Below are 26,359 nucleotides of genomic sequence, written 5' to 3'. Positions count from 1 at the left end.
CCTTTCCTCCCCTCTCAACTGTCTCTCATACTGGCAGAAAGAGTGGCGCACCATCTTAAACGATGGGTAGCGAGCTCCTCTCTGTCATTGTCTTTACACTTCAAGGAAAGTGTCAGTGTCTTTATAGACTCCGCACTGATGCCATCATTTCTTTAGAAACAGTTCAGGGAGGATTCAACAGGATGAGATTGTCTTGTGAGCAAAGATTAAGCAGATAGGGGCTGTATACACTGGAGCTTAGAAGAATCAATGATGATCTTGTTGAGACATACAGCATTCTTAAGGAGCAAAAACAGAAGCTTCTGGAAAGGCTCAGCAGGTCTGACTGCATCTGTGAAGAAAAATAGTGTTTTCGGTCCATTGGCTCCTGAAGAAGGGTCCTGACTCAAAACATCAACTTTCCTGCTCTTTCTGATGCTGCCTGGCCTGCTGTGTTCCACCAGCTCCACACTGTGTTAACTTTGACTCCAGCATCTGCAACTCTTACTTTCTCTGAGACTCTGAAAGCCTGTGTCTTCAAATAACCCTGTTGAACTATAACCTGGTGTCATGTGATTTTTGACCTTGTCCACCCCAATCCAACACTGGCACCTCCACATCAGTGAGTTTTGAGAAGATTTGTAGCTCAGGTTCTATTTATAAATAGAAAGCGGGACATAACACCAGCGCTTTGTCGGAGGCTCACTGATGATGTTACCTAGAATGGTGACGAAATGTCTGAAAACGAACCTTCCAGCTCAGCGAGCAAACTCACATCCAGAACCTCCACATCAATTGTAGGCTGATGTGAGCAGGAATTTCTTCTCTCAGAGGGTTGTGAGTTTTTGGAATTCCTTACCCAGTGAGCTGTGGGGGCAGAGTCCTTGTGTATATTTAAGGCAGAGATAGATAGATTCTTGATCAATTGGGTAATCAAGAGATACAGGGAAAGGGAAGGAATGTGGATATGAGGAATGTCAGACTAGCCATGATCCTACTGATGGAGCAGGATTGAGGGGTTGAACTGTCTAATCCTGTTCCTATTTCCGATGGTTACCCAGATGACAGCACCCCATCTTTTGCCAGTCACTTTAAAGCATCAATTAAATCTTTTCAATACCAGACCTAGAATGGGTGTTCAATTTCATTAAATGGCAATGTCCCTTTAAAAACACCTGGCTGTTTGAAGTTGTCATTGCGGAGGCTAGTCGGAGCTGCTGGGGGTTGAAGTCCATATGCTCGCCTCCGCTTTGTTAAAGGGGCACTGACGAACTACAACACCCAGAATGCCCCCGGTTGTAGTCCCGAACGTTGCCTTTCGGACCGGATGAACGTGACGCGGAAACTGCATCTCCCGGCGATCATTGCGCCAGCAGGAAGTTAGTCAACCCCACTTCTGGTGTGAGGCGAAGCGCGGTCGGTTGCGGTTGAAGGAGTGAAGAAGAGGCGACTGGGGGGACATCTAGCACCATGTGAGTGAGAGGTGGAGGGTGATTGAGAGGGGAAGAGAGACAGGGGTAAAAGAGATGCTTCCCCTCTCATCACCCGCTCCTCTGCCGGTAACTCGGGCCCTTTCGCCGGCGTTGCTAAGGCCTGAGGCCTAGCCCGCGCGGGCCCGAAGCCTTTCCCCACCGAGGTGATGGTGGGCACAGATTCTCGGCTCCTACCCTTCCCTCCCATCGCTCAGGGCGGGAGGGGAAGGAGAGGGAGCAGTAGTTCCCAGATTCGCATTCCCTTTCCGCATCTATTACCCCATTTTACTGGTTCTTCAGATACCGGTTCTCACCCGCCGCCTCCCCCTTCCCTGTCCCTCTCCACTCTGACAAAGCTGTTCAGAATCCTTTGAGAAGGTAACAGGGCAAGTTAGACGAAGGTGAACCAGTCGATGTGATCTATTTGGATTTCCAGAAAGCCTGTGACAAAGTGTTGCACAAGAGGCTGCTAAATAAGAGCTCATGCTGTTAGGGGCAAGGTACTGGCATGGATAGAGGATTGGGCTGACTGGCAGAAAGGGTAAAAGGAGCAAATTACTGCAGATGCTGGAATCTGCACTGAAAATGACAAATGCTAGCGATCACAGTGCTCAGACAGCATCTGTGGAGAGAAAGCAAGCTAATGTTTTGCGCTTGCTCTCTCTCTATCCACAGATGCTTTCTGATCCACTGTGACCCTCAGCATTTATTGCTTTCAGTAGGGATAAGGGAACTTTTTCAGGATGGCCCTCCAAGTCTGTGCTGACATGTTGTGTCCTTCCATACTAAAGCTGCCTTTACTTACAGGATCTGTATCCCTCTACTCCCTTCCTAATCATGTATTTGTCCAGGTGCTTTTAGAAAGTTGCTTTTGTGTCTGCTTCTGCCATCATCTCTGACAGCGCATTCCACCCTTTGTGTGAAAAACTTGCTTGGCACATCTCTCTCAAACATCCACACGCTCACAGACATGCACCTTGAATCTGTGTCCCCTAGTAAATGACTCCTCCATCCTGGAAAAAAAATCCTCATCCTTTCCGCTTTATCCATGCCATTCACAATTTTATAAACTTCTGTCATGTTGAGCTTCCCTCCCGCCCCAACCATCTCCTGTGTTCCAGTGAAAACAAACCCAGTCTTTCTGACCTTTCTTGGCTAAAATCTTCCACACCAGGCAAACCTGGTAAATCTTTTCTGTACCCTCTCCAAAGCATCTACATCCTTCTGGCAGTGTGGTGACCAGAACTGTGTGCAATTTTCCAAGTGTGGCCTAACTAAAGTTCTATAGAGTGCAGCATAATGTACTCAACCTTATACTTAATGCCCCTGCCAAGGAAGGCAAGCATGCCATAAGCATTTTTTTGACGACCTTCTGTACCTGTGCCGCCACCTTCAGTGACCTGTGTACCTGCACGCCTCGATCCCTCTGCATAGCAATCCCGTCCAAAAGGGTTCTGCCATTCACTGTATAATTTCCATCTGTACTTGGTCTTCCAAAATGCATCACCTCACATTTTGCTGGACTAAACTCCATCTGCCATTTTTCTGCTCGTGACTCCAACCGACTTATATCCTGCTGTATCCTCTGACAATCCTCAGTTATCTACAACTCCACTAATCTTTATATTATCCACAAACTTAGTAATTAGACCAAACACATTTTTCCTCTAAATCATTTATGTAGATCATGAACAGCACATGTCCCAGTCGTTCTTTTAAGGCTAACATGCAGGTTCATTTGCCAGTTAAGAAGGCACATGCACTGTTATCAATCATTTCAAGAGGGCTAGAATGGAAAAGCAGAGCTGTATTGCTGAAGCTTCATCAGGCTTTGATTAACTGCATCTGGAATATTGTGAACAGTTTTTGGCCTGTATCTAAAGGAGTTCTAAGGTGGCCTTGAGCAGGTCCACTGAAGGTTTACACGAATGATCCCAGGGATGAAGGAATTGTTGTACGAGGAATGGTTGACGACTCTGGATTTGTACTTGACAGAGTTTAGAAGGATGAGGGGGGAGTTTGATTGAAACTTACAGAATGCTGAGAGGCCTGGATGAAGTGGATGTGGAGAAGATATTTCCTCTAGTAGCAGAGACTAGGATACAAGGGCACAGTGTCAGAGTGAATGGATGACCCTTAGAACTGAGATGAGGAGGAGCTTCTTCAGCCAGAAGCTGGTGAATCTGTGGGACTCATTGCCGCGGAGGGCTGTGGAGGCCAAGTCATTGAGTGTATTTAAGACAGAGAAAGATGGGTTGTTGATTGATAGGGGTATCGGGGTAATGGGCAGAAGGAAGGAAAATAATGTTTAGGAACGTATCAGCCACGTTTGAATGGCGGAGCATACACGATAGGCCGAATGCCCTAATTCAGCTCCTATATCCTGTGGCCTTATGGCTGTCACTGCCCCATCCCCATCCATCTTGCCTCACTGCTTCCTCCTAAATTTGTGCTTTCATCACCTTGTTCAAATTACTCAAATTAACTTACCTTATCCAAGCATTTCCTATACTGCTGTTAAGGTAGGGTATTTACACGGTTTCTTTACTGCAGTTGTTGGAACTAGATATCTAGTTCCAGAGTCCGATCCACTGGGTTTAATGTGGTCTGGCATGTTCATTAGCTATTTCTAATTGGGAACCTGATCAACTCATTTTCTTGAAGGCATACAGAGTCTAGCCCGTTCCCCTGACCCGCTAACATGCTCTTTAATGGCAAAATTTACATTTATATAGTGCCTTAATGTTGTAACTGACATACAGAATCTCTCATGAGCATTATAAAACATTGTGACAGTTGTTCAGTCAAATGACCATACATTTGGTCGAATCTTTAAGGGGCATCTGAAAGGGGGAATAGAAAGCCCTAGAGGCGAAGAGCTTTGGGAAGTGAATTCCACATCCTGGGGCCCAACCAGCCGAAGGCATGGCTGCCAGTGCTGGACTGACTTACATTGGAGAAACTCAGAGCTGGAATTGAATGAGGGCAGGTTGTTGGGTGAGAGGAGATTACAGGATAAGGAGGGGTGATGCTATGGGAGGATCTGAAATCAAGGACGAGAATCTTGAAATCGATGTGGATTGATGCCAGTATCGATCAGCAAGCATTGGGTTGATGGGAGAAGCTGAACTTGGTGTGTTGGGTTCAGTGACACTTCAGTTGAGGCAGGTACAATATCTGGGATGTTATAGATTGGTGACAGCATTAATGTCTGGTTGGACACTCATCCCGGGGCTGAACATTATTGAGTTGAACAAATTGGTTTAATTTTGGACTTTTGCCAGTGTATGGCTAGAGTGGGTATTGGCAAGAGAGAAAAGTTTGGAGTGAAACTGAATGTATTGGCTTGAAGCATCTTAATGTTTAACTAGAAAAAATTCTGCTTATCCTATACTGGATGTCAGGTACACGGTTGGTCACTACAACAATAGTGGAGCAGTGAGAGAGATGGCAGTAAGATTCAGCTGAGTGTCATCAACAAACATGTGAAAAATGCCAGTGTGCATGAAGTAGTAAAAGGGGAGGGGTCGGATGGGAAGTACATACATAAGAGATAGAAAGCAGAGGACCTGTATCTTTGAGGATTGGTAGAGGGAGGTTATAAATATCAGCTGCTGTTCTAAATAGAAATGTCCATCTAACATCCTTTAGATATGTGACCTCTGGTTTTTTGAACTTCTGTTTACTTGTATGAAAACATCCCAAAGTCTGCATCCTTTTAGAAACAATAAACCTAATCTCTAGAGGTCTGTAAATAATTAGCTTTTTTAAAGAGTGAGCAAGTGAGTATTTGTGTTTCGGGGGTGTTAGTTGAGTTGGTTGGAACTTTCTAAAACCAACACTGTGGAGCATTCCAGCGTACAAGCTGTTTAATCCCTTTCACTCAAATAGTTGCCTTGCAGGCTTCACCATACCTGTATTTCCTATACCAGTATAGGAAGTGATATGGAAAAGGTAAGTTAAACAGAGTAATTTGAACAAGGTGATGAAACATACCTGATTCTGTCTTTGCCATTCTAATAACTAAGACTTTTGCTGCAGTGATGGACTTAATTCTTTCCTGGGTTTTGTCCAAACAAAATTTGTGGCATCAACGTGACCTGGTTTATCCTAAACCTGTTCTGACTGTAGGTTCAAGCTCCTAATTGATTTTTAAGGAGGCTAGATTAACTTTCACAAGGTGATATCTTGAGTGTGCTACCTTTCATAGAGCCATACAGCCTGGAAACAGACCCTACAATTTCACTTGTCCACACTGATCAGTTTCTATTTCCCTGTGAGGAAGGTCACTTCTGAAGAAAGGTCTAGACCCGAAACGTCAGCCATTCCTGAAGAAGGGTCTAGGCCCAAAACGTCAGCCTTCCTGCTCCTCTAATGCTGCTTGACCGGCTGTGTTCGTCCAGCTCTGCACCTTGTTATCTCTATTTGCTTGTGTTTGGCCCTGATCCCTCTAAACCTTCACTTATATACATGTACAAATGTCTTTTAAAGGTTGGAGAGTACCTATGTCCAGTGCTTCCCCTGACAGCTCATTCTATGTGCATACCACCCTCTGTGTGAAAAAGTTGCCCTCAGGCTGCTATTCACTCTTTCCTCTCTCACCTTAAACTTATGCCATTTAGCTTTGGACACACTTAACCTTAGAAGAACACCTTAGCTATTCACCTTATCTATGCCTGTCATGATTTTATAAACCCCTCTAAGGTCATCCCTCAGCCTTAGCTGCAGGGGAGACAAGTTTCAGCCCACCTTATAACTCAAACCTCTGGCAACATCCTTGTAAAATTTTTTCTGAAACCTTTCTAGTTTCACAACATCTTTCTTGTGGGAGGGCAACCAGAATTGTAAGCAGTATTCTAAAAGTGGCGTCACCATTGTCTTGTACAGCTGCAGCATGACATTCCAGCTCCTATACTCAACGCTGACTAATGACGGCAAGTGGGCTAAATGCTGTCTTCACCACCCTGTCTACATGTGAAGCCACTTTCAAGAAACTATGAACCTGCACCCCTTGGTCCCTCTATTCAGCAATATTCCCCATAGCCCTGCCAATAGCTGTCTAAGTCCTTCCCTGGTTTGCCTTGCCAAAATGCACACTCTGCATTTATCTAAATTTAAATGCCATCTGTGACTTCTCAGCCAATTGGTCCGTCTGATCACGATCTTGTGCTCCTAGATAATCTTTTTCTGTGTCTGTTAGACCACCAGTTTTGTGTCATTCGCAAACTTACTAACCACAGCTCCTATATTTTCATCCAAATCGTTACTATCAGTGACTGACAACAGTGTGTCCAGGGCCGATCTTTGTGGCACACCACTTGTCACAGGCCTCCAGTCTGAATAACAACCCTGTGCCACCACCCCCTGTCTCCTACCATCAAGCCAATTTTATATCCCATTGGCTAGCTCTCCCTGGATGCCATGTGACCTAACTTTACAAACCAGCCTACAATGCGGGACCCTGTTGAAGTCCATGAGTATGTGTCAAACTTTCCGTGGCTTTGTTCAAAGTAGTGCTGGCTGTTCACACTGTGTCACGACTGAACACTTAAGAACACAAAAAACCAGAGCAAGTGTAGTCCATTTGGCCTGTTCCGTCATTCAGTCCAAACATGGCAGACCTTTGGCTTCAAGTCTAACCTCTCACCTGTTGCCCATTATCCACAATTCTGTGACAGACCAGAACATTGTCTGTCCCAGCCTTCCATATTTTCAACAATGAACGTTCACAACCTTCTGGGATAGTGTTCCAAAGATTTGCAATCCTTTGGATGAAGTAATATGTCTTCCACTCAATCCTAAATGTGTAGTCCTTAACCTGAGACTGCACCATACTTGAGATTCCCCAGCTTAAGTGGGAATCTCTGTTCCTGTCCTGCCAATCCCCTTTAGAGTCTTTTAACATTTTGGTGAAATTGCCTCTTGTCCACTAATGAATGAGTTTTGCAGTTTGCTTTTGAGACATGGTCTTTGTGGAGCCTTGCTGGAGCTTTCTGATGTGCCAAAATGATTGTCATGATGTCCTGAATTAACCGGCTAATTAGGATTCAGCTGCCATAATCTTCCAAACGAGGGACAGCAAAGACTGGTATATTACAGGAGTACAGGAGTTTACTGGGACTTTCCAAAGGGAGATTTGTTTTGATTAATTCATGGGATGTGGGCATCACTGGTTAGGCCAGCATTAATTGCCCATTCGGCAGGCACATGTAGGCCAAATTGGATAAGGAAGGCATTTTCCTCCCTTAAAAGGCATTAGTGAGTGAAATGGGTTTTTCTGACAATCAATGTCATTAAACTCTTTTATTGAATTTTTATTGAATTCAAATTCCACCATTTTCCCTGGCAGAATTCAAACTCGGGACGTTACCTGGTACTCAGGATTAATCGTCTAGCGATAATACAACTTGATCATTGCCTCCTTTGTGATACATCAGGCTGACAACTTTAGAACAGACCAAACAGTTTATTTTTCTAAAATCCACAGAATATAGACCCACTTTATTCAGCCTTTTAGCATCGGTCTACCCTTTTCATTTTGGTGACCAGTTTAATTTTTTGACTCCAGAGGAAGGTAATCCATTTGTAAATAGAGACCAAGCTTAATATAGCAGTTACTGGGAGCATAGTATCTTGCCAAGCAGTTGCCACTTGCACAGTTTTGCTGCGCTGTTGTCTATGTAACAACAGTAATTACTTCAAAAAACTTGAGTCGATTGTTCAGAGCATTCTATCATTAGGCCCTTTATGGTAGATCACTCTGCCTTATTATTGTGTGTGACTCTCCGCTGTTGGATACTTAATGGTAAATCTCTGAAGTAACTCTTCTTAATCCTTCTAGGAGTCTGCTAAACAAGCCGAAGAGTGAGATGACTCCTGAGGAGCTTCAGAAGAGAGAGGAGGAAGAGTTTAACACAGGGCCACTCTCTGTTCTGACGCAGTCCGTCAAAAACAACACACAAGTCCTTATCAACTGTCGCAACAACAAGAAGCTGCTTGGCAGAGTCAAGGCCTTTGATCGGTAGGCTCATTGTGATCTTGCTTCCGTGTCTGCTCTTGCTTTCCCATATTTTGGCATCTCTAACCAAAAATGCATGTTGTGGGAGGACTGTTCACTGGTAGGTTTTAACACATGAGACCTATGAAATTTTTGTCATGACCAAAACCCAGCAGATGGCAAGTAAGTTGACATTATTTTATAAATTCCTGCAGGTATTGATGGGTATGGAGAAAACGTGGGAGTGTGGTGTTGAAATTGAGGATCATTTATGATCATATTGAATGGTCAAGCAGGCTTGATGGGCTGATTGGCCTACTTGTGCACCTATTTTCTATGTACCTTTAGCACTAATCAAATTGCCGGTATCTTTGGAGCATTACTGTGACAGATTATATTTAAGTCTTTCACCCTCACCCAGTAGTGAACTTTACAACTGTCCCTAGTTTGCAGGTGTATTGAATGAGAAAAACACTGTCAAATTCTGGTCTGTTGACATTTCTGTTTTAAAAAAAAAATGAACACGGAACAAATCGGGACTTTAATCTGTAATTGTCATCCTTTCCTGGAATAGTCTTAACTTTGTGGTCTATCTGCTGTCATGAGTCACAATGGATTTCACCTGGGGACTGGTGGTGTCTGGTATGCAAAGCATCTGGTGCTGGAAGTTTGCCCTGTGGGGAAGGTCTGGGACCCTGGGTTTAATTTAGAGACAACCTGGAGATTTCTTTGTTTGCTGCTTTCTACCTGTACAGTAAAACTCTGCATTTTGTTTCTCAACTCCAGTGCATTGCAAGTGAAAAGCCTTGTTGCTTTCTGACAAGACAAAGATGGCTTGTCTTCTTTATCAAAATAGAATAGTTTTGGTTCTATCACTCATGCAGTCATAGAGATGTAGAGCACAGAAACAAACCCTTCAGCCCAACTCGTCCATGCTGACCAGATAGGCTGCATTAATTTAGTTCTGTTTGCCAGCATTTCACCCCATCCCTCTAAACCTTATGCACGTATTCAGATACCTTGTTAAATGTAGTGATTGCACCAGCCTCCCTTCTATTCACTCATTCCACCAAAGATTGTCAGTGTCCTGTTTGTGCAACTGAACTGGTTGAATTGTGGTACTTTGTCAATGCAGATCCCACCATTCTGAGCCCCCTGATCCTAGAAAACCACTCATATATGGCAAATGTTGTTAATTGTTCACTATCACCAAAGGTGTTATTTACAAAAAAGCAGCTGAATGTGATTTATTTTGGACAGTTTAGACAGCTGTCTGCACTGTGTTTTCTAATGAAGCTTGACACAGATGGAGGGGCAGCACCATCTTTCCTATTTAGGCACTTTATGAACTTTAGAACTTGATACTGCATTGCACAACTTTGAAGCAAGTTGTACCATGCTGGCGCTTCACTTCCCGCTCAATAGATTTTTTTTCTTGTTACACCCAGTGTGCAAACAGACATAAACAAGGTCACGTCTTTTACTGTCATCAGCATTCTGTTGTCTTTTGCTGTGGGCATCTTCATCGTCTGTTCACTCACACCTCCTGCCCCTCTGATGACAATGTCATAATCACTATTTTTTAGTCCCTTTCAGTTCTGAAGAAGTCTTATTGGATTCAAAATGTTAACTCTATTTATCTCTCCAGAGATGCTGCCACCCCCACTCAGTCTGTCCACTGCTTTGTTTTTTATTTTGATTGCTAGTGTCAGCAGTATTTTGCTTTTATATTCCTCTTTGAGGTCTGATTACTTGCCTTTCAATGGTAACCTTTGTGGTTTGTCAAATGGCTGCCAGCTCCTAATGGCTTGAATGTATTCTGGCTCCACCTTAAATCCTTGGAAAGAAGCAAAATGGACCAACTTCACCGCCCCCCCCCCCCCCCCGCCCCCCCCCCCCACCCCTATGGGGAAGTGATTCAGTTAATGTTAGATCCAATCCAAAAAAATAGCAGGTATTGAAGTGACCTGTCCCAGTTCCAGGTTAAGATGATAGGGTACACTCTTGGTCAGGCATCTTACAGCAAAGTTGATGAGATGGTCAGTGGAGATTTCTGAACCACCCTCTGTGTGTGAAGAACAGAATAAACTGACTTAATTTGTACCTCTACTACGTTGTGCCATTGATCTTTGTAACACTGCCCACCAGTGAGGGCTATATTATAAACATTTGGCTAGCGCAGCACCACTGGAGCCCGGACAAAAGTACAGTCCTGACAGGTAGGGATGTGAATTTTCACCCCATTTGGTGGTGGTGAACTCTATTTTCAGGCAGTTACAATAGATTCACAAAAATACATTGAATTGATGTGACTGTCAGCAGCTCCAGAAATTGGCTTGAAGGCAAATCTTTATGCAGGGGAAGTTAAGGATTTGAAGTTTGCTACCTGATAGCCTTTCAATAAAGAATTATTTGAAGACAAAAAAAAATTGCCAAGATGCAGAGGCGAGCTGGGGGACAAATGCTACTGTTTGAATCAGCTGGTTTAGGCTGGCTGCAATGAATATCTGCCTCTTCTCCACTGGTGACCCTGTTATTAATAGGTGTTGGCGCCCTTGCATAAAATTGCCTGTGGTTGGTGCTAAATTGTTAAAACTCACTGACAAGGTGCCAGGTAGATGGTTGGTAGAGGAAACTGAAATGACACTGGTGTGGACGGGTGTTCACTTCAGCTTAGTGTGATGAACTTTTGAAGATGAAAGAAGTTGTAACCAACATGGAGGCCTTTTAACTTCCCGGTGCTGCTGCTACTCTGATCAAGGAAGTATGCTAAAATAAGTATCCTCATTGCTGTTGCTTCAAAATCCTGGAGTTAAGATGGTGTCATATTTGACAGGGCAATTTCTGACTTGTGTACAGAAGTCTACAGTGGGTTTTTTATTCGTTCATGGGAATTCAGCGTCACTGGCTAGGCATCAATTATTGCTCATTGCCCAGAGGACAGTTAAGAGTCTGTGGGTCTGCTGTCACATGTACGCCAGACCAAGTAAGGGTGGTACTTTCCTTCCCTGAAGGACATTAATGAACCAGAAGGGTTTTTCCCGACACTTGGTGCTCAGTCATCATTGGATTCTTAATTCCAGATATTTATTGAATTCCAATTCCACCATCTGTCGTGGCGGGATTCAAACCCAGGACTCCAGAACATGTGCCTCTCCTGTTTGTTATCAGTTACAATCTTGTCACTGAGGTAATCAAATTTTGACAGTTCATTGTGCCTATTTAGGTAGAGCTGTGTCTTTTGACTTACTTCATGGTTCCATCACCAAAGTCCTACAGTTTTAATTTCCAATTCCTTTTCCAAATTTACTGCTAAATCTGAAGTGGCATTTTTGTAATTGATATAGTACTGTGATAAGAAACACTGAACCTGTAGTTTGTGAGCACTGCATCTCTATTTCTGCCTTAACTGCAGCTTTTTGCCTTCCTTATGATTCCAACTTCGACACAATGTACCTGTAGCTATGGATAATGCAGTTTCTGCACTGGCTGCCTGGTTTGCCTTTGGATACATGATATGTTTTAGGACAAAGGGCATGTGGAGAAAGAGAAGCACTTGCAAAAAAATCTCCAGTTCATGCACTGAGAGAGATTATAATCTGCAGAACAGTTTGATTCCTGATAATAAAATGTGAGGCTGGATGAACACAGCAGGCCAAGCAGCATCTCAGGAGCACAAAAGCTGACGTTTCGGGCCTAGACCCTGATTCCTGAATTTTGTTGCATTGATGCAGAAAGTGTGGTGTTGGAAAGCATTTCTGTTCTGAAGAGTTTTAAAAAATTCTCACCCATTTCTTGTTCCAGACATTGCAACATGGTGTTAGAAAACGTTAAAGAGATGTGGACTGAGGTGCCCAAGAGTGGGAAAGGCAAGAAGAAATCAAAACCAGTTAACAAGGACCGATACATCTCCAAGATGTTCCTCCGAGGGGACTCTGTGATTGTTGTTCTCAGAAACCCTTTGATTACTGGCAAATGAAATGGCTGCTTTTGTGAAAATTGTAACTTATGACATCGAGCCGAAAACCTGGAACTAATAATAAACTTAGTTCTTGTTTTTGTTTCTTAAGTTGGGCCCTTACAACACATTTTTGCTGTGTGGAATTTAGTTTGTAATAAAATTCATTTTGGCATACATACTTTTTCTTTAGCTTAAGTTGAACTTTCAGTCGTCAGATATTGACGTGGGTCTTTTTGAAACTTGCTCTTTCAAGTCTTGTTGGGTGGCTGATGCAGTCCGGTCACAGTGCACCAGCACCAGGACCAGCCTGGCACTGTGTATGCGCCCTTTAAGGATATTTCACCCAGTGGTTAGTGGTGAATAAGCATGTCTGGGCATCAATGCCTGTATTGAACTACTTCCTGTTCCCCATGTTTGGAATCCCAGCACCCTGCTCTGGGACCAGTTGGCACACCTCTCGCACATAAGGACCTGTATTGTGCCATTCTAAACATAAGTTTGTTACCGTCTTTGCGTCGGGAAAGTGCCAGTAAAATGGTGATGATTAATTATCCAGTGCGTAGGTGCTAAGTACACATGACAGAACTGATTTGCATCCTGCTTGATGGATGCTTCCTGAAGGCCGAGTAGGAATGCAGTTGCAAATATGCAGACCACAGTATCCATCTCAACTGGACTGCCAGTGTAGTTTGTACTTCTAACCAGTGCAACCTAGCTTTGGTTCGGTGCACTGAATTATATGTTGAATTGTGCTCACTATCACCTGGCTTTGCTGGGGCTTTGTTCCTTGTTCACTGTCTACCGACTAACTACATCTTCCTTCAGAGAAACTGCTTATGTTTGTTACCACTTTATGCTCTATGGTGTATGATCAGGGTGGTTTAAAATGGCATGCCAGGGAACAGCAGTTCATGGCATGATCGAGCCTCAGTAACTACTGAAGAGGTAGGTCTGCAACCAATCTGTCTTGCCTGCTTCACAACCGGTATTTGAAGTGGCTGTCTTGTCACTTTGGAGAAAGGTTCTTTCCATGTCGGCACACGTTGGCCTGTCAGGATAGCAGCTAGAACATTTCTGGCTCGTTTGTCAACTTGTAGCTTGTTGACCAGTAACCTTGTTCATGAGTGACAATGTTGTGGGCTCAAGTCCCACTCCATGAGACTCGAGTTCTACAATATGACACTGATAATTGCAAGTTATTGCAAATGTTTAAACTATCTGCACTAAATAGGTGACCCTGAGTTCCCCTTAATTTGATTTTTATTTAGTGTAATTTGTCCCATTGCTGTAAGAGATTGTAGAATTTTTCGTCAGTGTTTCAGGACTTTCTGTTCTTTAGTGAACTAGAAGCGGGTCTAGTGCTTACCAGTTAATGACACACTCCTGAAATATGATGCCTACTTGTGGTATTTTTCTAATTATAATTATATTATTTTAGAGTTTAGTCTGCCAATGATAATTATACACAGTGAATAGTTCTGTTCTTCCCATTTTCAGTCATTTAAAAACTACTTCACACTGTGGATTGACATCGATTGAAAATGTTTATTTCCACCTGTGATAAAGCCACTCGCAGTTTTAATTATACTTTATTAAATCAGCTTGAATATTTTTGAAAGTATCATCTTGTTATAAAACAAATTTATCACAGTTGATGAGTGTACATCAACTGAAAAATGCAGAGATCAGTGTGAACCAGGTTTCTGTTTTTAGCCCCTTTACACAAGTGAGCAATTGTCAACTTAATACAAGTCCAGAAAAGTAGCCGAACCACTTCCAAATTCTCTGTCCCAAATATTGGGAATCTCCTGGCAACCCAGAGCATGGAAACAAACCAATGTGTTGGGATCCCAGTGTATTTGATGTTTTGAATCAGTGCTAACTCCGTTGTCTGGGACGTATGAGCCAAACGGGTTGCCATGCTCCTGAAAACATGACCTGTGGCAAGATTGGTATTGGCATGAGATCAATAGGGTGCCTGCATCTGTGATACATGGATTACTGTAAGCCAGACGTCCAATGGACCAGGATTGGATTGAATGCACGGTAAGACTGCAGAAAGCTACAGAACAGAGGGATTTGGGAGTCCTTGTCCGTAAATCACAAAAAGACCATAAGACGTAGAAGCAGACTTGCACCATTCAGCCCATTGAGTCTGTTCTGCTATTTAGTCATGGTTAATAGGTTTCTGAATGCCATTCTCTTGCCTTCTCTCCATAACCTTTGATCCCATTACCAATCAAGAGCTTATCTCTCTCTGTCTTAAACATATTCAATGACTTGGCCTCCACAGCCTTCTGTGGCAATGAGTTCTACAGATTAACTACCCCCTGGTTGAAGAAATTTGTCCTCATTTCAGTTCTAAAGGGCTGTCCCTTCATTCTTAGGCTATGCCCTTGGGTCCTAGTCTCTCCTATTATTGGAAACATCTTTACGTCCACACAATCCAGGCCCCTTGATGTTCGGTAAGTTTCAATCAGATCACTCTTCTTCCTTCTAAAGTCAATTGAGTACAGACCCAGAATCCTCGATGCTCTTTATATAACAAGCCGTTTATCCCCAGGATCATTCTTGTAAACCTCATCAGGACTCGCTCCAACTCCAGCACATCCACCCTTCAATATAAGGTCCAAAACTACTCTCAATTGTCCAAATGTGGTTTCTCCAGAGCGTTCTACAGCCTCGACAGTACATCTCCGCTCTTGTATTCTAGCCCTCTAGATATGAACATCGCACTTACCCTGTAAAAAGCCAGCAACCAAGTTTAATGGGTGATTAAGGAAGGTAAATGGAATATTGACATTTATTTCAAAATAAATGGAGACAAAAAGGGAGGTTTTACAAAAATCTTTGCAAGGCACTTTTGCACCACAGCTGGAATACCGTGAATGCTTTTGTGCCCTCTATCTAAGGAATGATACCCTGGCATTGGAGGTAGTCCAGAGAAGGTTCACCATGTTGATACAAGGAGGGCTTGTCTTGTGAGGAGAGGTTGAGTAGAACCTGTCTGTATTTATTAGAATATAAAAGAATGAGAGGTGACCTTGTTGAAATATACAAGTTGTTTAAGCGACTTGACAGGGAAGATGAGGTAAAGTTTCCTCTTGTGGGGAAATCTAGAAGCAGTAGGCATAATGCCAGAATAAGAGTTCATACAGACGTGAAGAATTTTTTCTGTCCGAGGGTAATGAATCTTTGGAATGCTTTCCCATAGAGGGCTTTTGAGACTGGTTCAATTAATACATTCAAGGCTGAGATAGATTTTTAATCCATAATTGGGTCAAGGCTTATGGACATAAGGCAGGAAAGCGGAGTTGAGGATTATCATATGAGTCACAATCTCATTGAATGACGGAGCAGACTCAACGGGCTGAGTGGCCTACTTCTGCTGTGTATTATGGTCTTAGGTACTTGTTGCTGTCCGGAGTGAGTGGGGACAAACAGGAAAGGCCTGGTAAAACAGAGGGCCAAAGAAATGATTATAGATGGCCAGGCAGAAGGAAAAGCATCAGTCAACTTCAGCCTGATGCTATGTGTCGCTGCCAGGCAAAGGGACTGCCACTCACAAATCAGCCTGGACAGACAATATGCAAGACAGAAGTGATGTTTATTCGGGGTAAATTGTACTCATTGTCCCAAGACGTGATGTCTCTGAAATCTTCAGTAAAGGATTGCGATGGTTCAGACTCCTTCCCAAGGCATGGTCAACCAACAACGCTGTTCACCCTTGCCACCTGCCATGGTACATATTGGAAGAACTCACAGGGTGAGTCCAACTTGTTATGAACACACGTTCCTGGGCCATCAAGTTCTCAGGTCAGAATCTCATACCAAGCGTTTGGCCCAAGGGCATTGGTGCGACCCACCATGCCAGAGGACCCCAGTTAACATGTATCAGCATTAAATGGGTGGCACGGTGGCTCATTGGTTGGCACTACTGCCTCACAGCGCCAAGACCCAGCTTCAATTCCACGTTGGCCCATCGCCTGTGTTGAGGTGGCACATTCTCTCTGTGTCCGTGTGGGTTTCCACTGGGCGTTCCAGTTTCCTCCCACAGACCAACAAAATGCAGATTAGGTGGTATGTCCATGCTAAACATAGTGTCCACAGATGCACAGGCTAGATGGGTTAGCCATGGGAAGTGTAGGGTGATGGAATAAGGTAAGTTGTGAGCCTGGATGGGATGCTTCTCAGAGACTTGGTGTGGACTGAATGGTCTGCTTCCACACTGTTGGGATTCTATGATTCTTATTTGAGAACGTGATTAGGGATGCAAAGCGTAAATGGAGCTGAGGCGCAAAGCTTAATAAAACTGTGCATATTGTTATAGACCAGACCATAATGTTATAAGAAGTAGCTAGGCCCTAACGTTTTCAAGGCAAATATGAAGTGTCTGTCCCCAGTGCAGTGTGACTGGTCAAACTATTCGACATTAAGCAAAACACTATGGTTAGAATACAACCAAAGAAAGAGGAATTTAGAATAACAACTCAATTGGAAAACTTAACAGAATAATAGATACTGTAACTATTACTAATTAACTTCCAATATAGTAACATAAATACAGCCCTTGGCAAAAAAAAATCAGACACAGATTCTACATGCAGTTCTCCAATCCAAGAGGAAACAAAGTAGAGAACATTTTCAGAGAGTAGCAGCCAGGAGACATTCACTGAATCTCCAACTCTTCTGAGATCCCAATAGGTTCTGATGCTACGCAGAAATCCAGATCTAAGAGAGTTGACCACACCCATCCAGGCTGTTTTTAAAGAAAACCCAAAGGCCTCCCAAGCTGTTTACGCAAGTGGTCTTAACTTACCAGCTTGATATGTCTGCCTTACAACCTCTCAAAAAACATCCCAGACAAAGTAACCCTTAAAGTGACAACATCGTCACAATATCTTGCTTCAAGAGTGAACAACATCACCTATAAGGGTACTGGATAAGTATTTGAAAATGAGGACTAATAAAAAATGTTGAGGAGGGGCAACAAACGAGATTAGCCCTTACTACTGTAGCAACCATCAGAGGTGAATGGGATGAAATAGGCTTTAAATTCAATAGTGTAGGACTTCATTAAATATTGGAAGAAAGTCTAGAGACGAACTGCTTATTGCTACATAATCTACATTGGAAAGGGTTCATTGGTAACACTAGAGAGGCAGACTCCAGTAAGTATAGGGAGCACTTATGTACAAAGGCCAGATTTATGTGAAGTCTATCCGCACGTCCAGCAATATTCACCCAAACTCATGCACAGTTGCCAGTTCCTTACTCCCCTTAAGGGCTTTTGAAGTGTCACAAATGCAATATAAATACCACGGACAATATCCCTTGACCAACCTCATGACAACTAGATTACCTCATCAGTTATTTGGTTCTTGTTTGCGGGAGCTTGCTGTGTTTTTTCCAGCAATGTCTACACCACCGAAAAAATATTTTAATTGACAATACAAAAGCAGGTCAGAGGCTAGGAATACTGTGGCAAGTAATCACCTCCTGACTCCACAAAGTCTTTCCATTGTCTACAAGGCAGAAGCTAGGTGTGTGATGGGATACACCCCACTTGCCCTGGATGGGGGAAGCTCCAACAACACTCAGGAAGCTCTACTCCATCCAGGACAAAGCAGCCCCCGCTCGATTGGCACTGCATCCATAATCATTCACTGACACTCAGTAGCAGCAGTGTGTACCATCTACAAGATGCAGTACAGAAATTCACCAAAGGTCCTCAGACAGCAGATTCCAAACTCGTGACCACTTCCATCTAGAAGGACAAGGGCAGCAGATACATGGGAACATCACCCCTGGCAGGTTCCCCTCCAAGCCACTCCCCATCCTGACTTGGAACCATATCGCCATTCCTTTGGTGTTACTGGGCCGCAGTGGTTCAAGAAGCAGCTGACCACCACCTTCTCAAGGCCAACCAGGGACAGGCAATAAATACTGGCCAGCCAGCGACGCCATAAATGAATGAATAAAAAAATGTTTGATATCCCAATGTTGTGAAAGCAGTAGGTAAATGCAAGACTGTTTTTTAAGATGTGTGAACTGCTGCTTGTCACAGCAAAGCAATACATTATAGATGATGCAATCTCACAAGTAGTTTACAAGGTGGTGGTGCCTAAGTGAGAGGGAGCTTTAACAAAAGGGGATCAAAGACATCTCATGACCTCCAGAGAAACCTAAGGCCCCTGGGGCACACTGGGAGGATATTTGCGAAGCTTTGCTGCCACGTTTGTATACTAAACATTAAACTCTCTCTACCCCTCTGCGCCCTGGTCCTCCCTCCTGCCGCCAAACTCTCTTCCTTTATTACAGCTGCTTGATGCTCCTGTCCTGTAGTTCGAGTACCTGGAGTGGTGTTTTGTAAACTGATGAGCCGTGACAGTGTGTGAGGGATGATGCTATCTGCCACTTAGTGTCAGAAGACACGCAGCGGAATGTGCTTTGCAGCATTAGAATAGAATTAGCTTGATTGTTGCATGTACTCCAATGAGTACAGTGAAGAGTTGACAAGTTGCCATTTATTGCACCATCTTAGGCACCTAGGTACAGATCCTTATGTACAAATTCTTAGGGAAAGAACTTCGAAAAAGAAACAACGTCCGGCGTTACAGATCGTAGGACTAAATTAGAAAAATGAAGAAAATTTCAGAGCAACTGTCCTTCCAATCCAGTCCACACTGCCACAGAACACGGCCATGCCAGGCCGAGAGACCGCCATGTTAGGCTGGGAGCCACACCAGGCTGAGAGACCACCACGTTGGGCTGGGACACAGCCACATCAGGCCAAGAGACCACCACGTTGGGCCGGGAGCCACACCAGACTGAGAGACCCCCATATTGGGCCAGGACACAGCCACACCAGGCCGAGAGACCACCACGTTGGGCTGGGACCCAGCCACATAGGATCTGCACTGAGTTTGAGAGTCCAAGTCCACGTTGAAGCCGGGAGTTCAGGACATCACCAAGAAAAAAGAAGGAAATAAATGCAAAAGAGAAAAAAAAGAAAAGAAGTGGATGATCTCCGGCTGAGGACTCCTACTCTGCTGCCATTTTGGATTTGAATTATGGCAAAATAAGACACACAAGAGAACCCGGGGCAGGTGCAAGACAGCTGGCCAAGGCTTGATAAGTTAACATAACAGCTACGCACTTGATAAAAATCTGGGTTTGCTGGGAGGCCGGAGGAGTAACTTGTTGGGCCAGCTTGGGGGAGCAAACAAATAGGCTATTCAACCCATTGAGTCGGCTTCACCTCTCAGACCTTTCACAGCTGATTTTGGGCATCAGCTCCACTTTCCCACACTCCACCCACATCCATTGATTCCCTGAGAGACCAAAAAGCCTGCCTGTCTCAGCTTTTAATATATTCATGGATGGGCCATCCGCAACTGTCAGGGGTGGAGAATTCCAAAGAATTGCAATTGTTCGAGTGAAGAAATTTCTCCATCTCTCATACCAAAGAGATCTGCACCTGATCCTGACATTCTGTGATCCTGTGTTTTAGACTCCCCAGCAGCCTCACAGAGTCCATGCTTTTAAGCTGAAAGTAAAGTTCCCCCAACACTATTCCCATCAAACACTTGCTGGGGTCTCTCTCTGCTCTTTTAAACTAGAAATTAATGGAAAGTAAAGGTCCCTAGACTCCATCCCCAGCAATGTACCCAGGGCAGGGACAGCACGGGGTTAGACACAGAGTAAAGCTTCCTCTACACTGTCCCCATCAAACACTCCCAGGACAGGGACAGCATGGGGTTAGAGACAGAGTAAAGCCTTGTCAACCCCTTCAGAATCTGCAGCCAATTCCATTGTTTCAGTTGCTGGAGGCTCACAGAGTTGTATAATGTGGAAACAGACCCTTCAGTTCAATTTGTCCATGCTGACCAGATAGTCCCATTTACCAGCATTTGGCCCGTAATCCTGTTAAACCCTTCCTATTCATGTATTCATCCAGATGCCTTTAAATGCTGTAACTGTACCAGCCTCCACCACTTCCTCTGGCAGCTCGTTCCATACACGCTCCACCCTCTGTGTGAAAAAGTTGCCCCTGAGGTCCATTTTAAATATTTCCCTTCTCACCTTAAACCTATGCCCCTCTAGTTTTGGACTCCCCTACTCTAGGGAAAAGACCTTGTCTATTGATCCTATCCATGTCCCTCAGAATTTTATAAACCTCTATAAGGTCACCCCTCAGCCTCCGATATTTCAGGGAAAAGTAGTATGAAGGGAGGGTAGAATTCAGTTGATGCTTTATATAACTTGATAACTTGCTGGTGTCTATGAAAACTTTGTATACTGTGCTTTTTACGCCTTCAGCCATTAACTGTAAGATTCCTACAGTAAGACAGGCAACGCTATATGCACTTGAGCAGAGCAAGGGAATAATGATTAGATTATCTATCTGTTTAGTGCTGAATTGTAAATATAAGCCAGACCCCTGACCCTCTTCAAAATAGTACCATCCTGGGGCCCATCTGAGAGGCTGGAGAGGAAGTCTGTTCAATATTTCATATAAAAGGCAGTGACTTGAACCATGCAGCACTCCCTCAGTATTACACTGTGTGTGTCAGCCTGGGTTTGAGAGTCATAGAGGTATACAGCACGGAAGCAGACCCTTCTGTCCAGCTTGTCCATGCCAACCAGATATCCTATATAAATCTATTCCCAGCATTTGGCCCATATCCCTCTAAACCCTTCCTATCCATGTCCCCATCCAGATGCCTTTTAAATGTTGTAACTGTACCAGCCTCCACCACTTCCTCTGGCAGCTCATTCCATACACGCACCACCCTCTGTGAGAAATAGTTGCCCCTCAGGTCCCTTTTAAATCTTGCCCCTCTCACCTTAAACCTATGCCCCCTCTAGTTTTGGACTCCTCTATCCTGGGGGAAAGACCTTGACTATTTATCCTATCCATGCCCCTCATGATTTTATAAACCTCTATAAGGTCACCCCTCAGCCTCCGACGCTCCAGGGAAAATAGCCCCAGCCTTTTCAGCCTCTGTCTATAGCTCAAACCCTCCAACTCAGCCACATCCTCGTTAATCTCTTCTGAACACTTTCTAGTTTCACAATATCCTTCCCATAGGAGGGAGACCAGAATTGCGTGCAGTATTCCAAAAGTGACTAAACCAATATCCTGCACAGCTGCAGCATGACCCCTCCCCAGCTTCTATACTCAATGTACTGACCAATAAAGCAAGCTACCAAACACCTCTTTCACATATTATCTAACTGTGACTACACTTTCAAGGAACTATGAACATGCACTCCAAGATCTCTTTGTTCAATAATATTCCCCAGGATCTTACCATTAGGTGTATAAGTCCTGCCCTGATACTCCTTTCCAAAACGCAGCACCTCACCGTTACCTAACTTAAACTCCCTCTACCACTCCTCGGCCCATTGGCCCATCTGCTCAAGGCCCTGTTGTACTCTGGGGTAACCTTCTTCACTGTCCACTACATCTCCACTTTTGGTGTTATCAGCAAACTTACCAACTATACCTCCTATGTTCACATCCAACTCATTTATATAAATGACGAAAAGCAGTGGACCCAGCACCGATCCTTGGGGCACACTGCTGGTCACAGACCTCCAGTGTGAAAAACAACCTCCACCACCAGAGATAACACGCTGCGAAGCTGGATGAACGCAGCAGGCCAAGCAGCATCGGGGAGGAGGAAAGCTGACGTTTCGGGCTGAGACCCTTCTTCTGAAAGGTAAACTGTAAGATCACATGGAATACATGCAGGCAGCATGGATTGTGAGAATCTTTTCCCCATGGCAGACATGTGTAAGACCAGACAAGTTTAGAGTGAGGATTAAGTGGCTTTCAGGGAAAGGTTATTTCATCCAGAGGGTGGTAGAAATATGGAACGTGCTGGAGGCAGACAGTCTCGTGACATTTAAGAAGCATCTGGATGGGCACTTAAAATGCCAGGGCATAGTAGGCCCAGGTCTGAGTGCAGGTAGATGGGATTAATGTAGTTAGGTGTTTGTTGGTCCACATAGACATGGTGGGCCGAAGGGCCTCTTTCTTGCTGAATGCCTCTAACTATTTGCAATGTGCCAGTCAAGGTCTTGTACAGTTTTAGCACAAAACCTCCCTACTTTTATACTCCAAACCCTTTGAAATAAAGGCCAACATTCTTTTGGCACTAATTGTACAACCCCTGCAGCGAAGGAAGCAGGCCATTCAGCCCATTGAATGCACACTGACCCTCTAAAGAGCATCCCACTCATCCTACCCTTGTAACCTTGCATTTCCCATGGCTAACCCACTATCTGCACATCCCTGGGCAGTACAGGACAATCTAGCACAGCCAACCCACCCTAACCTGCACATCTTTGGACTGTGGGAGGAAACCGGAGCACCCGAAGGAAACCGACACAGACACTGTATGGAGGAGAGCATACAAACTCCACAGACACTTTCCCAAAGGTCAAACCTGGGTCTCTGGTGCTGTGAGGTAGCAATGTTAACCGCTGTGCCACCAAACCACCCAGATGCCCCTAATATGCCACATTTTGCCTCTGTGAACTGCCCTTGCACCTTCAACTGTGTTGGAGGGGTTATACGTGTGTAAATTATTGTTGTTGGTTGCACAGCGATGGTTACCAAGGCTTGTCAACAAGACAGCCAGATGAAAGGTGTCCACCCATAGCATCGCTGAACACATTGGAGAGGTGTGGCAACAGATCAGTGTGGAAACAATGATGAGCAGCAGTGTCACGGAATTCCATATCTTATTGAGTTTCACGCTCGGAAAGAAGAATGTGTTTGTCTGTGCAGACGTGCCCTTTTGTAATGTGTCGAAATCAAGCTTCTTCTCATATCACCCTTAATGGAGGCCAAGCCCCATTTGTCACTTTCCTGGTGTTGGGCCAGGCGCTGGAGGGGTGTTGGTTATAGTGAACTCCTTCGTCACAGTGGGTTCAAAACATGCTCTGCAGGCTGTGCTAGGAGAAAGGGAGCTTCTCAAGTTACCTGCAGCTGGGCCCTGGTCGGCTAGAAGCCATTTACAACTGGTGTTTTGCACACCTGAACTCCCGAAAGGTCTCGGTTGGGGGGTTGGGTTTGTGTTAATCAATAACTGTGTGACGGGATGGACTGCCACCGACATGATCTTCAACAGGGTTGCTTGTGGAAAGGGAGAAAACAGCACTATCATAATCTAGACCATAAATCTCCGACATGAATAAAGCATAAGAATATAATAAATAGGAGCAGGAGTAGGCCGCATCAGGCCACTCGAGCCTGCTCTGCCATTCAGTAAGATCATGGCTGATCTTTTCATGGACTCAGCTCCGCTTACCTGCTTGTTCACCATATCCCTTAATTCCTTTACTGTTCAAAAATCAATCTATGCCTTAAAAACTTTCAGCGAGGAAGCCTCAACTGCTTCCTTGGGCAGGGAATTCCACAGATTCACAACCCTTTGGGTGAAGAAGTTCCTCCTCAGCTCAGCCCTAAATCTGCTCCCCCTTATTTTGAGGCAATGCCCTGCTAGTTCTAGTTTCACCCACAGGTGGAAACAACCTCCCTGCTTCTATCTTATCAATTCCCCTCAAAATTTTATGTTTCTATAAGATCCCCCCGTCATTCTTCTAAATTCTATTGAGTATAAGTCCCAGTCTACACAATCCCTCCTCATAGGGGAACCCTCTCAACTCTAGAATCAAACAAGTGAACCTTGTCTGTACCCCCTCCAAGGCCACTATACATCCTTTCTCAAGTAAGGAGACCAAAACTGTACACAGTACTCCAGTGTAGCCTCACCAGGACCCTATACAGCTGCAGCATAACCTCCCCATTTTTAAACTCCATCCCTTTAACAGTGAAGGACCATTTTCTATTTGTCTTCTTAATTAACCGCTGCACCTGCAAGCCAAATCTTTGTGATTCATGCACGAGGACACCCTGGTCCCTCTGCACAGCAGTGTGCTGCAATTTTTCACCATTCAAACAACAGCCCATTTAGTTGTATCCCTGCCTAAATGAATGACCTCACATTGTACTCTATCTGTTAGACCCTTGCCTATGGCGCTTTTATGGTAGGGATGGTACAGTGAAATAACTTTGAGGTTTGTTAGATTGAGCTGCTGAAATGCAACACAAATGTCTACAGAGTTTGGACAGTGTGACCTCCTTCCTGTGGAAAAATCAAACGCATTTTAAACACATCAGCAAAAGTGAAGCCCTGCTCTCTACTTAAAGAGTGACAACTAGTGGTGAGGTTAACCTGAGGTTCACCGTACCTCAGGTGAGGGCCATATTTGAGACCTTTTAGGTAACCTCAGGCAATGTGGGAAATAAACACATAATATTAGCTCTGCTCTGATTTCAGAGACCAGCCATTTATTTGCTGAACCCTAACTTTCCCTGGAGCATCGGAGGCTGAGGGGTGACCTTATAGAAGTTCATAAAATCGTGAGGGGTATGGATAGGGTGAAAAGTCAAGGTCCTTTCTTCAGGGTAGCGGAGTCTAAACCTAGAGGGGTGTGGGTTTAAGGTGGGAGGGAAAAGATCTAAAAGGGACCTGGGGAGCAACCTTTTCACACAGAGGGTGGTATGCGAATGGAATGAGCTGCCAGAGGAAGTGGTGGAGGCTGGTACAATTACGACATTTAAAAGGCATCTGATGGGTACATGGATAGGAAGGGTTTAGAGGGATGTAGGCCAAATGCTGGCAAATTTAGGATATCTGGTCGTCATGGACGTTCTGAATGGTCTGGGTCTGTGTTGTACATCTCTGTGACTCTGTAGCTGTAAGTAAGCTCTCTGATTGTGGATCTTTGGAACTTAAACTGCACCAAAAGAGGACAGCAATTTTTCATCTTTCAGGAATCAGGATCGAGGCACAAGAAAACCAACTTAAAGTTGCAACATAAGTCTTCAACAATGTCTCCCATGAGGGATGTCAAAGCAAGCAATTATATTCACAGATGAAAAATGCAGGTCTGTTTGGGGGTTAAGTTTAACAGCTCCGGAGATGGATCTTATTCCAGTTTTTGTTTAAGAGCTGTGCCCTCTCTTCAGAAAGAGGAAGGAGGAGGAATATCTTACTTACCCCTTCCGACTACATTTCCCCTTCCTCCCTGTCTCCTTACCTTTCCCTCATTTTTGGCTGTAATTGCACTGTTTTACAGGTAAATTGGCAGTTTAGAAATGTGGGTGATTTTGTGGTGAGCAAAAAAAAAATTCATTGGCATGTAAAAGAATGTCTGGATATAGAAAAAAGTTTGAAAAACACAAAAGAAATCGAGCTGGATTCTTCTCTCACATCCCTCACACCCCGCCCCCGCCACAACCGCCCAAAGAGGATCCCCCTCGTTCTCACACACCACTCCACCAACCTCCGGATACAACGCATCATCCTCCGACACTTCCACCATCTACAATCCGACTCCACCACCCAAGACATTTTTCCATCCCCACCCCTGTCTGCTTTCCGGAGAGACCACTCTCTCCGTGACTCCCTTGTTCGCTCCACGCTGCCCTCCAACCCCACCACACCCGGCACCTTCCCCTGCAACCGCAGGAAATGCTACACTTGCCCCCACACCTCCTCCCTCACCCCTATCCCAGGCCCTAAGATGACTTTCCACATTAAGCAGCGGTTCACCTGCACATCTGCCAATGTGGTATACTGCATCCATTGTACACGGTGTGGCTTCCTCTACATTGGGGAAACCAAGCGGAGGCTTGGAGACCGCTTTGCAGAACACCTCCGCTCAGTTCGCAACAAACAACTGCACCTCCCAGTCGCAAACCATTTCCACTCCCCCTCCCATTCTTTAGATGACATGTCCATCATGGGCCTCCTGCAGTGCCACAATGATGCCACCCGAAGGTTGCAGGAACAGCAACTCATATTCCGCTTGGGAACCCTGCAGCCCAATGGTATCAATGTGGACTTCACCAGCTTCAAAATCTCCCCT

At 44.5% G+C, this 26,359-nt stretch overlaps 1 protein-coding gene across 1 annotated transcript; it reads left to right on the top strand.

The window, feature by feature from the left end:
- Positions 1–1,336: 1,336 nt before the first annotated feature.
- On the top strand, positions 1,337–12,583 carry snrpd2 (small nuclear ribonucleoprotein D2 polypeptide). Its single transcript, XM_048522517.1, has 3 exons — positions 1,337–1,451; positions 8,293–8,472; positions 12,253–12,583. Coding segments are annotated over exons 1-3 (357 nt in total). The 5' UTR covers positions 1,337–1,449; the 3' UTR covers positions 12,428–12,583.
- The last annotated feature ends 13,776 nt before the right edge of the window (positions 12,584–26,359 follow it).

Source organism: Stegostoma tigrinum, chromosome 39 (assembly GCF_030684315.1).
Source record: "Stegostoma tigrinum isolate sSteTig4 chromosome 39, sSteTig4.hap1, whole genome shotgun sequence".
NCBI lineage: Eukaryota > Metazoa > Chordata > Chondrichthyes > Orectolobiformes > Stegostomatidae > Stegostoma > Stegostoma tigrinum.
Note: the sequence above shows the minus strand (reverse complement) of the source record. Positions and strands in the feature narration are given on the sequence as shown.